This window comes from Crotalus tigris, unplaced genomic scaffold (assembly GCF_016545835.1).
Source record: "Crotalus tigris isolate CLP2741 ecotype Arizona unplaced genomic scaffold, ASM1654583v1 scf7180000018432.44079421565:4894166, whole genome shotgun sequence".
In the NCBI taxonomy this organism is placed as follows: domain Eukaryota; kingdom Metazoa; phylum Chordata; class Lepidosauria; order Squamata; family Viperidae; genus Crotalus; species Crotalus tigris.
In genome coordinates, this window is record NW_024096999.1 from 2,581,290 (window position 1) to 2,594,314 (window position 13,025).

General features: G+C 42.4%; 1 protein-coding gene across 1 annotated transcript; it reads left to right on the top strand.

The window, feature by feature from the left end:
• Positions 1-52: 52 nt before the first annotated feature.
• SNX20 (sorting nexin 20) lies at positions 53-4,104 on the top strand. The gene is made up of 4 exons (XM_039352473.1): positions 53-144; positions 1,033-1,256; positions 2,462-2,604; positions 3,256-4,104. The coding sequence occupies exons 2-4, from the start codon at positions 1,094-1,096 to the stop codon at positions 3,919-3,921; spliced, it is 972 nt and encodes a 323-aa protein (XP_039208407.1). The 5' UTR covers positions 53-144; positions 1,033-1,093; the 3' UTR covers positions 3,922-4,104.
• The last annotated feature ends 8,921 nt before the right edge of the window (positions 4,105-13,025 follow it).

The following is a 13,025-nucleotide window of genomic DNA, read 5'->3' on the forward strand; positions in this document are numbered from 1 at the left end:
GAGAAGTTGACCAAGACATCTAAAGTGAAACTCAATGTTTATTGTCTCTTCAGATCTCAAAAGGAAGGCAGAAGTGTTGCTATCGTCGCGTTTTAGAGGCAAGAGCTTCAGAACATAATCAAATAATTTCCAGAATTCTACCAGGTCAGGATTTTGTCTGTCTTAATTAAGAGTAGGCAAATTTAAAATTTATGGGATATGCTTGCTTGTTATTTTTGCTTAGGTCTTAGGACTATTCCTAACTGTATTGTTTTGTCTGTCAGAGTCTGTTAGAGAGCCAGTAGGCTAGATGGCTGTGAGAGAGTTCCATCCATTGTGTGTTTTGCATGAACTGAATCCACTGCAACTTATTCAACTTATGCTGGAAAACATGTCTGAAAAGCTTTGTGTGATATACTGACAGCTTTCTCAGGTAGACCAAACAAGAAACATGACCAGATGAGATAATTTTACTTTATTGTAAGGCTACATTAACTAAATCTTGCAAGTTTGATAGTATAAATCTCCTGGCTAATCTTTTATAGCCTGAGGAGGATTTTTTCTCTGCCTGTTATGGATCTGTTAGTTATGTCCTCTCTCATCTGATCATTCCCTAGACAGCAAATAGAGTAGAGTAGAGTAGAGTAGAGTAGAGTAGAGTAGAGTAGAGTAGAGTAGAACAGAACAGAACAGAATAGAATAGATCAGGAAGGGACCTTGGAGGTCTTCTAGTCCAACCCCAAGGCAGGAAACCCTATACCAGACAAATGGCTGTCCAGTCTCTTCTTAAAAGCCTCCAGTGATGGAGCATTCACAACTTCTTGAGGCAGGTTGTTCCACTGGTTAATTGTTCTAACTATCAGGAAATTTCTTCTTAGTTCTAGGTTGCTTCTCTCTTTGATTAGTTTCCATCCGTTGCTTCTTGTCCTGTCCTCAAGTGCTTTGGAGAATAGCTTGACTCCCTCTTCTTTGTGGCAGCCCCTGAGATATTGGAACATGGCTATCATGTCAGTTTTTCTTTCTTCTTTTCTTTCTTCCTTCCCATCTCCCAAGGTCACCCAGCCATCACCCGCCACTATACCTACTGATTATATTTGTCTCTGGAAACTTTACAATGGATGAAAAACAGGGTTGCTCAAGAGCAGAAGAAGGACATCAAGATTTAGCAGAGACATCCAAACCTCCTATGGTCATCCCTTCAGGCGAAGAGGATGATTATGAAAACATGAACTCATTCCAAGCACCCCAGGAAGCAAAAGAGACCACCAACCAACCAGGTAAGCAATTTTAAAGGATAGGCAACTTGTTGTCCTCCAGAAGTTTTGCATTCCAAATTCCATTAGCTCCCACCCCCCACTGGAAAGGTACTGCAAGAATTGTAATCCAATACAACAGCCTACCTGTGGTTCTGAATCGCCCTTATTGGTTTGTTCTGGTTCGGCTCAATACTGAATTTGAATGGACTGGCCTTTTTACAAAGATTGAAGTCCAATTTATATACTCCAGAAAGCTCGGATTTAATGAATGGGGATTTGACAAAACCAAGTGAAATCTAGAAAGGAACAAGACAGGGGTGTCATTTATCCCCTTTCTTCTTTATCTTGGTGAGGGAACTGCTAAACAGGGACATTAGACAAGAGAACAGAGTAAAAGGATTATAAATTAAAGCACATAAGTATAAACTTCATGCGTTTGTTGATGACTTGGTTTTGATTTTGCAAGACCCGCTAGAGAATATCGAATATGCTATGAGGAAAAGTAAAATATTTGGAGAAATGGCGGGTTTGAAAATAAAGATAAAAGGATGGTTCTGCTCAATGTACTGCATGCATCCAGCAGTTATGGTTTGTAAACTGTGGTTTATAGCTTAACTCAGGGTAGCCTATACAAACTTCCCCTAGCATTCCAAGTTAAAATTATTTCAGTGCTCTAAAGATAATATAAAATATCTTTATTACAATCTTTGACCCGCCTTTACAATAAGAGTATAGTAAAAAGGAGAAATAGTTTAATACAGCAGTTAGTTATTATGAAAAAGGAAAAATAGTCATAGGATAATAAAACAGCAGATCTAATAAAAACTTTAAATATGGGGGAAAATATTTGACTACCTGATATGTGAGTATAAGGTTAGGGTCCCTTCAAAAATAATAAGCGTAAAATTTATCTGCATCACCCTTGTATTTGGAAATGATTGAGGTGATCAGACATGTCCTGGAGCATCACAGAAAGAGCATTAGATGGGAATATAAATTAGAATTTCTACTTCCTTGGCACCACATGGGCAGTCTCTGTAAATAAGGGTCTTATGAAATCTTTCTTCCGGTAAAGCTGATGATAGGGGATCAAATCAAAATCCAGAAAATGCCCGTCTATATTGGCATGGGGTTAAACTGCCTGGGTATCCTGCGTGATCTAAAGATAATAGAAAGTTTACAATCCATGCCATAATTCTAAATCAGCACATTGACTCGAATTTTAGGTGAGAAAAGTCCCAATTCTTCCATGACAACTAAAGAACTTCAGGAATACTGGCGGAATGAGAAACGGAGCTGCCGAGAAGTCAAGGTGCTTTTTGAAATCCCATCAGCCAAAATTGTAGAGAAGCCTTTCTCTAAATATGTGGTAAGCTAATATAACAAAAGAGTGATGATGATGATGATGATGATGATGATGATGATGATGATGATGATGATGATGATGATATGATGAAAAGGAGGAGGAGGAGGAAGATGAACCAGCCTAGGGTTTGAAACAACCTCTGTTGACCTAAGGTTGCTCAGATCTCTAGCTAAATAATTCCCTTTCATTGGTTGAGTCAATCACAACTCGGATAACTTCACTAAGGCTGGATAGTTTTATTTGTTGTACTAAATCATGGTGAAGAATACAATGGTTAGGTTAACACCACATTATAAGCCACAAATATAATGATTATAGCAATTACTGGATTAAGCTACATTACATCTTAGCACAAGCATTGTGGTTTTGAATAGGGTGGTACCCCAGCTGTAAACCATAGATTACGGTACAGCATTATGTGTGACCCAGTAATTCACACAAAGTACTAAGCCATGAGTACTTTGATCATGGATTGTTGAATAAACCACAGGACATAAGTTAACACCTAAGATTAAACCATCTGCCACGGTGAAAAGCCAGCATATTGTGCTAAACTAAAACTGCAAATATTACAAGTCATACAACCCATATTCCAGATGACTCACTCCCCTTTTCCATCTTTCCTAAAATATTTTGCTTGTGTATCCCTTCTAGAAGTACCAAATCATCATAATCCAGACTGGCAGCTTTGACAGCAACATATCAATGATTGAACGCCGGTATTCTGATTTCGAAAAGCTGCACACGAGCCTGTTTAAAGAGTTTTATGACGAAATGGAAGACCTTGTCTTTCCCAAAAAGATCCTGACTGGCAATTTCATGGAGGAAGTCATCCTGGAGAGAAAACTCGCTTTCCAGGATTATTTGCGAATTCTATACTCCATGGAATTCATCAGGACATCCCGAATGTTTATTGACTTCTTAACGAGGCCTGAGCTGGAAGAGGCCTACAGCTGCCTTCGGGGAGGACAATACACCAAAGCTTTGGAAGGTCTTCTGGAGGCCGTCGCTTTGCTAGAGAAGCTGACAAGGCACCGGCCCATTCTGTTGGTTCCCACCCTCTGCGCCATCCTTGTATGTCACAAAGATCTGGAGAACTTCAAAAGCGCCTTCGAATTTGGAGAGAAGGCCCTACAGCGCTTAGAAAAACAAACTGGTCACCGGTACTACCTGCCACTGCTGGAAACGATGATCTCCTTAGCATATGAACTTGGGAAAGACTTCCTGTTCTTCCAAAAAAAGATGGAAGAGAGGAAGGCCAAAAAGCTTCCGCAGAAAATGTTGACACTGAAGGAACTGACAGTACAGGAATACGTATAATGAGGAGAAGAGAGGGAGAGAAATATAATGCAGATTTTGATGAGACAGGAATGTTTTCCCAATAGAGCAGTGGTTCTCAACCTGTAGGTCGGGACCCCATTTGGGGTCGAACGACCATTTTACGGGGGTCACCAAACAACGCAGTCCGACATTTTTTCCCCCCTTTTCCTTAGCTGTGCTACTCCCTTTTATTCTGTTGGCTTTTGAAAGCCAATAGAATAGACTCTCTTGAATAGAGTCTAATTCTATTGGCTTTCAAAAGCCAGTAGGAATTGTCCAGGCTGTCTCTGCCCTGCTGAGCCCGCCAAAAATCCCATTCTGCAAATGGTGCTGCACCAGTTGAGTAGTCCTCGACTTACGACTGGTTGAGTAGTCCTCGACTTATGACCAGTTGGGGGGTCACGGCATTAAAAAGGTTGAGAACCACTGCAATAGAGAGACTGAAAAATATTGGGAACTTAGAGGGGGGGAAAATATGAGGGAACAGTTTAATACATGATTTGTTGTGTGCAGAAAGCAGAACCTTTTGCTGGTTCTTCTTATGATAAAATTCAGAGATCACCCAGTGCAGACATTTCAGAGAGATCCAGAATTATTTTGTAAAAGTGTTCCCTTGGACCTAATAAACGTGAGATACTTCCATTCAAAACCAAGGTTGACGCTGACATATTTCCAAGAATTAAGTTTTCTTTCTTCCAGGGACAAGATATGTTTGGACAGTAAAGTTGAAATGAAAGGCATCCAATTCTGCAGTTGAGACCTATTGTCTATATGTCTGTACCCTCATGGCAGGGGTATCCCACCTAAAAGTCCAGGAATGTAAGTGGCCACTGGAAACTTGGGGTACAACTCCCAGAGTCCTTACAAAAATTGCCTTCAAATTCTATTTTTAATCCAACTGAGGGAGGAACAATTAAAGACACTGGGGGCAATCTTGTGAACTAGGTTGAATTGATCTAATATAATTCTAATCTCATTTTAAGGATAAGTCAAATTAAATCAGGTCTAGGTCTGAGTCTCGGCTTGGAGCATGCTGCTTAAAGACCAAGGACAGAGATGTGTAAAGAAATTGTGGGGCCTCAGACATCATGATGGTGTACCTCCTTTGTACCCAGTCACAGGTACAGACATAAAAACTGTATGATGGGCTTGTTTAACATTTGATGGATGAGTAGGAGCCATTTTCATGTGTCCTACAGCAGTCCATGTGGCTAATTTATGATTCACCAATTGTGCAAACCCAGAAAATGTCCCATATCAGCAACTGCGTTAACCGTGTTGTGTGAATGCATACACACCCTTGGTTGTATCGTGGTAAGCAGTAAAGGACCAAGTATACTAATATAGAGGTAAACTGTTTGCTTTGATTCGATTTTTAGTTTTTTTGTGTGTGTGTCGGCACTTCAGAAGCTTCTGTGAGCCCCCGTTGAGGGCGTCAGACAAAATGCAAATCCTATGCTATTTCATCTCAAAAGAGACAAGAGATGGCTAGCATCTGCCTGATGTTTTATAGAAACCTCCAACGACACATTCATGAGCATGCAACATCTGGGTGGAACAGTTTGAACATCTTCTGGGATCTGTGTTACAAGTTATTAATGTTGGAGCTCATTTTCACATCCGTTAAAATTACTGGGAATAGAGATGCCCTATCTTTGATGGTAAAGATGTCGAAAACATACCGTGAATATTGTTAGATAGATGCCCGCTAAACCAGAAATCAAGGCCAGGAAGTCTGGAGTAACCCAAGACTATCTAGGTCGATATTTCTTCACCTTGGCAACTTTAAGGCGTGTGGGCCCCAACTCCCAGAATTCCCCACCCAGCATAAATATATTTTCTAAATATAATTTTAGAAGATGCCCATCCTTTCTAAAATGATGGCACCGTTGGATTATCTGTTCTGAAAGTCAGGGTAGCAATAGCACTTAGACTTATATACCGCTTCACAGTGCTTTACAACCCTCTCTAAGTGGTTCACAGAGTCAGCGTATTGCTTGAACTGAGATACTTATTATATTAATTAATTAAATTAATCATGGAAAACCATCTCAATCCACCAACCGTCCGAAATCAGTTGGGTAAGGCGAATAGTACCTACAGGTCGGAATGGCAAGAAGTCCGTCTTCAAGGGCCTTGGTGAACCCACACAAGGGGCCCCACAAAAAAACAGAAACACCGTCTCAGCAGCAATCAACACCCAGATGAGCAGAGATTAACACCAAGTTGAACACTAGACCAACAATCAAGAAGTAAACAATACCCCAATCAAGCAACTACCCAACCCAAAGGATCAAACAGTGAATGACAGCCTAATCAAGGAGCCACCAACAACACTGACAGGGAAAATCACTAGAGATAAACAGAGAACAGACCCCCCACTCCCTTCTAGCACTGATGACATTATCTAGTTAGGTAATGAAACATCTGCAACTCGGTGAGCACCAAGGATCCCCCAGTTCAGCCCTAAGCAACAAATATTCTTTTATTACCAAAACAATAACAGCCAAGAAATTTATCTTGTCCCACCTCTGCTCTTCTCTCAGCTAAAAAGTTTTTATCAACCATCATCTGTAATACAAGAAGAATTAATGGAGAGAAAATGGTCTTATTTCTCCATTGATCTAATATTAACAAAGACTCTTTCTCCTTAATTAATACCCTTTGTTCCACTTTGGCCTTTGTCTTCAGGACAGTGGTGGCAAACCTGTGGCACTCGTGCCAGAGGCGGCACTCAGAGCCCTCTCTGTGGGCACCTGCGCCAGGCCCCAAAGATGGCAACTGTCCTCTTCAACCAGCCACCCGCTAACTCACCAAGGTCCCGTGTGGCTGGATGCATCCCAGCACCCATGAACTTGCTGGCCTCTGTGTGCGGGGGCCAATGGTGCCAGGCCCCTGCCTCGCCCTGTGACAATGGCACCCCTGCCCTGCCTCATCTTGCCTCGCCTCACCCCACAGGACCAGCCTCCTGCCCACTGCCAGAGACCCCCTGGATCTCCCCCAACCGTGCCCGGCCCCCACAGGTGTCCCTCTCCAGGAGCAACATTGAGTTGGCCATGCCCATCCATCTGCCATGACCACTGTAGCCACGCCCACCCGGCAGGCCACACCTACCCGACGCCCACGCCCACCCGGCACCCAGCAATACATAAGTGGGTTTGGGGTTGAGGTTTGGGCACTCCGTCTCTAAAAGATTCGCCATCACTGTCTTCAGGACATTAGGTATCCAAGATCTCCACAGGATTTCAGTGGAACTCAACCCCTGCTGTTCCCAGTTAGTCCGTTGTTGGTTTCTGCATCATCCAGGAGAGCCTTATGCCAAAGGATCCACACCTCAAGCATTAGTTCACCCTGAAAGACCAAGGGCGGAAGACTTCTCAGCCTTGATTTTACAAGAAAGCATTTCTGGAATTCTGGAATCTGAAATGAACCAAAGGAAAGAAGCAACCTACAACTAAGAAGACATTTCCTAACGGTGATCACAATCAGCCAATGGAATAGCTTATCTTCAGAAATTGTGGGTGCTCCATGACTGGAGGTTTTCAGAAAGAGATTGGACAACCAGTTGTCTGAAATGCTGGCTGTGGAATTCTGGGAGTTGAAGTCCACATGCCTTAAAATTGTCAAGGTTGAGAAACACTGTAAGAATCTAACTCTATTAATATTCTATGTTCTATTCTATGTTCTATGAATTCAGGAGTACATGTTTCTCTGGATAATGAATTTATGGTGCCACTAGATGGTGCTGCCACATTGAATGCCATCTGTAGTTCTAGGAGCTGTCATAAATCCAGCCTCTTTCTTCCTCTTTTAAGAAAAAAAGCTAAACTTGTTATTTTTTTTTAAATAAAACCATTGGAATTGAGGCTTACAATTCAAAAAAAAAAAAAAAAAAAAAAACAGGCCATTTACATTATTAAGGATTTAAATTTGAAAAAAAAATACACACCCAACACAATTCCACTGCGCGCTTTGGATTGAAGAATTTACCTTTCTAGTAATCCTTGAGGACAATTTAATATCTCCCTTTATCACGAGGTTGTATGAGCCGGGCTGGAGAGAGCTGAAAGGGAAAATATTCTTGCAGACTTTTAAACCTGGTGAGTTCAAAGCCAAAGGCACAGCTGTGCTTCCTTCCCTATACTGCCATTTCCTCCTGATCAAAAGGAAGGAAAGTAAAACTTGAAACTCTTTAAAGAACTATCAGATAATGAGGGGGGGAGAAGAACAAAAGTGAATTCTTTCTCTTTGCATGATCCAGAGGACAGTTGAAATTCAGTGTATTTCCTAGCTGACTTTTTGGAAGTTGCCTGAGATCGTTAACTTCACTGAATGTTGAGAATCCAGAAAGTCTAGATCAGGGGTGCCCGTCCTTGGCAAATTTAAGACTTGTGGACTTCAACTCCCATAATTCCCCACTATGATAGGCTGGGGGATTTTGGGAGTAGAAGTCTGCGAGTCTTGAAGTGGCCAAGTTTGGACACCCTGGATCCAGATAAAAGCAGCATCAATCTGTCACCATAAGGAGGGTCTATCTGCAGTAGACTGACCTTGATTAGTTTCCATCCATTGTTTCTTGTCCTGCCTTCAGGTGCTTTTGAGAATGGCTTGACCCACCCTCTTCTTTGTGGCAGTCCCTCAGATGTTGTAACGCTGCTCTCATGTCCCCCTCGTCCTTCTCTTCATTAGACTAGACATGTCCAATTCCAGCAATCATTCTTCATATGTTTTAGACTGCAGCCCCCTGATAGTCTTTGTTGCTCTTCTCTGCACTCTTTCCAGAGTCTAAACATCCTTTTTATATCGTGGTGACTGAAACTGGATGCAGGATTCCAAGTGTGGCCTTACCAAGGCATTGTAAAGTGGTATTAGCACTTCACATGATCTTGATTCTATCCCTCTGTTTATACAACCAAGGATTGTATTAGCTTTTTTTGGCTGCCGCTGCACACTGCTGGCTCATGTTTAAGTGATCGTCCACTAGCACTCCAAGGTCCCTCTCACAGTTACTGTTTTTGAGCCAGGTTTCGCCCAAGCTGTACTCGTGCCTTTGATTTTTCCTTCTTAGGTGTAATCGGGGCTTTTTTTGTCATAGAACGCCCAAAATGGAGTTCCGGCACCCTTTTTGTATGGAACCTTGAAGGCTAGGCAAGGTGGGTTGTATGACATGTGTGAGTTCAGGAACCTTTTTTGTTTACAAAAAAAGCACTGGGTGTAACACCTTGCTTTTCTCCACATTAAAATTCATGTTGCTGGATAGGGCCCATTGTTCAAGTCTGTCAAGATCTTTTTGGATCTGGAGCTTGTCTTCTGGGGCGTTGGCTATTCCTGCCAGATTAATATTGATTTTCCACCTGTTTCTCAAGGTTATTCCTTCTATCCATTATAACGATAGTCCCTAGTGGATGACACCCAGAGCTGGCTGGGATAAGGATGGGTGTTATGGTTCCGGCTAATGAAACACTTCAAAGAACTTCCAGGTGTTTATTTTCCTAAAAGTCAGCGATTATTACAAAATGTCGGCACAGGCACAACGGAGGGATGCTAGGATCTAAGTTCTCTTCCTCTGAGCAGTTAAATTATCAGCATGTTCCCTCCCTAAATTAGCCAGTCATGTATCACATTATCCAATTAGTGTGAAAGTCAAAGGTTTTCTTCCTCTTTCTTTCCGGGGCTTTACCCCCACCCCCCCTTCTGCTCTGTATTAACCCCATAAATACCAGACAGTTCGGCATATTGTCAAAAGCAAGAATATACAATATTTGCAGCGTTGACATCGGGTAGATGTATGAAGAAAAGCAGAGAACATCCATCAAGTCACCCGGCCGCATACCGTGATTAATTTTGCAAAACAAAACCAAAAAAAAAAAAAATCCTCAGCTTTTCCTCAAAGGAAGAACACTAGGGGGGTTTTGTCTCCCTGGAGCTCAATCTCAGGTGCCAATCTCGTTCTCCTTCTTTTTGTTTCTCAGCCATTTCCCCATTTCCATCTTCCAATTCCCCTGAAACGGCCCACCTCCCAAGCTTTCTCCCCCCCTGCTTCCCCCGTTGATCACCTGCCCTTCCCATGGATGAATTCTTGTTTGCCTGTTTCAAAAAATAAAATAAAAAAATAAATTAAAAACAAAGGAGGAGAGGGAAGGAGAAGCCAGCAAGGCTGCAGCAGTAGGAGATGTTGCTTTGTGTACGGTTCTTTAATATGTACAAGCAAACCTGGCAACTTTCAATCCCCGTTCTTTTCTTTGAAACATGCCTCAGTCTGTCTTTCCCGGTTCCTACTTAGCAGATCTTCATAGGGTTTTTAATACTCTTTCTCCTTTTGCTGTGATCAAAGGAATCAGCTCTCGGTTTGCTTGTTCCTCTGATAAGTGATAAAAGGTGTCACTGAGACTAATGAGAACTGTCTCCAGCCTTCTTAATAAAACCCCTGTAGGAAAAAAAAGGGGGGTGGGTGGGAAAAATCACAATGCATCATCAAATCTTTCAGGGGAGGAAGGGGGAAAAGAAAGAAAATGCTAGGTCAGTGATGGTGAACCTTTTAGAGACCGAGTGCCCAAACTGCAACCCAAAACCCACTTGTTTATCGCCGGGTGCCAGGTGGGCATGACCCACTAGGTGGGCGTGGCTGTGGTGGTCATGGCAGATTGGGTGGGTGTGGCCAAGGTGGGCATGGTCACCTCAATGTTGCTCGTGGGGAGGGATGCTTGTGGGGACTGGGCAGGGTTGGGGAAGATCCAGGGGGTCTCTGGCAGGTGGGGCAGTGGGAGGAGGCTCATCCTGCAGGGTGAGGTGAGGCGGGGTGGGGGTGATTCTTTTGCACTCAGCCTTTCTTATGGTCCAACTTTCACAGCCATACATTGCAACTGGGAAAACCATGACCTTGACTATACACACTTTTGTTGGCAGGGTGATGTCTCTGCTTTTTAGTTTGCTGTCTAGATTTGCCACAGCTTTCCTCCCCAGGAGCAAGCGTCTTTTAATTTCTTGGCTGCAGTCCCCATCTGCGGTGATCTTGGAGCCCAGGAAGATAAAATCTGTCACTACCTCCATTTCTTCCCCATCTATTTGCCAGGAATTGAGAGGGCCGGATGCTATGATTTTGGTTTTCTTAATGTTGAGTTTCAAGCCAACTTTTGCACTCTCCTTCTTCACCCACATCAAGAGGCTCTTTAGTTCCTCTTCACTTTCTGCCATTAGAGTGGTATCATCTGCATATCTTAGGTTGTTGATATGAGTGCCCACTAAATGGCAGCAAAGAGATTCAGGACATGCCAACTCTATGCTGCCACCTATGGCCTTCTGTGGTTTCACTGCACAAATCTAGCAGCTTCATTTTTTCTTCCCCTATGGCCATAAAGAACTCCTTTGGTGGATCTTCCCCATTTTAATTGCAGAAAAAAAGGAGACAAGCCAGCCCTTTTCACAAAATAGCCTTTCAAAGGCTATATTAAGCAGAAATCCCTTCCTCCCAAACTTAATATGGTGCAGTGAAGAAGTTGAAGCAATTTGGAGCAAGAAGAACCATTAGAGATTTTAAGCTCATTATAACAAGCACGGCTTTTGTACTAAATGTGAGGGATTTTTTTTTTTAAATAAGGAAACCTATTAGAATAGCAGAAGAGAGCAAATGACTAAGGATTGGGAACAGATGTAGGGGAGAAGAAACCTCAGGCCATAGCCAGATTTAATGCTTCCATTTTCCCAATGAGCTTGGGATAAAAGCAGAGCACTAAGTCCACATTTCAACATAAGGCACTTAACTTTGTAAACTTCAAATAAAGAGTTGGGAAAAGAAATGGGCAGTCCTTATCTAAAGATCATATACATTCCCTCTGGAGCTCTTTTACTGTACTGTACATTCATTCACGTGCCAACTAAGTCTGTCTGCTTAAAGATTGTTTATAGAATAAACCACAGTTAGATTTCTATCAGGTCACAAACAGGCAGGCCATATTTTGATATAGGGCTTTGCTGGAGTCCAGCCTACAAGGGAGCTTGTTCACAATCCTAAGCTATGGTCTGTTTATCTACCGTATGCGTTGTTAAGGAAATTTCATTTGGCTAAATTGACATACCATGGAACTTTCAATACAGAAATGCGTTTTCATAAACAAAGCAAAATGACATCCTTGCTTGAACATTCCCAAAACAACTTTCCCTGGGTTGGGGATGTGGCAGATCCTAGCTTCTTCCCATAATAATTGCATGATTTGGAGCAAACTGCAGTTCCTGATTCCGAGAGGAACTAGACATGTACATGCCCAGCGTCAGAAATGGATCCATTAATGGATTGACATACCCATCTGAAAATCAACAGTGGTGATGAGGCTTATTATCTGGCTGCTGTGTTGCATAAGCCCAGCCTACAAAGTCGAGGGAAGTCAAACTATTTTCCAAAGCAGTAAAAGACAAGACACGAAGCAATGGATGGAAACTAACCAAGGAGAGAAGCAACCTAGAACTGGGGAGAAATTTCCAGACAGTGGGAACAATTAATCAGTAGAATGGATTGCCTTCAGAAGTTGTGGATGCTGCATCACTGGGGGCTTTTAAGAAGAGACTGGACAGCCATTTGTCTGAAGTGGTATAGGATCTCCTGCTCAAGCAGGAGGTTAGACTAGAAGACCTCCAAAGTCCCTTCCAACTCTGTTATTCTATGTTTTGTGTTCCTTCTACAGGGCATCCCACATCACTCTAAGTACATTTAATGAGATTTTGTTGATCACGTTAGATCTGGGGCTTAGCACTTTGTGCCAATCTAGCTGGTTTTAATTTATTCAATAAACTAAGCAAAACCAACAATGGCTTGTGGTACTGTGTGAGTCCAGTAGAAGTACCACACAACAGGAGAAGAAGACCGAGGTGGGACATGGCAGAGGAACAAACTTGCTGCACTTTAGGTAGGAAAAGGGTCTCACAGACCTTCATTGTTTGCGTCTTTGTTTTTAATGATTTAAAGAGCCAGTTAAGAGTGAAATGCAACGTTGCTAGCTTTATATGTATTTTTCGAGGAAGCCAAATTCCACCAATGTGTCTTTGAACCTCAAACACTGCCTTTAGGCCACCTCCTTCGTTTGCATGCTTTCAGAGAAAGGAGGAAGAGA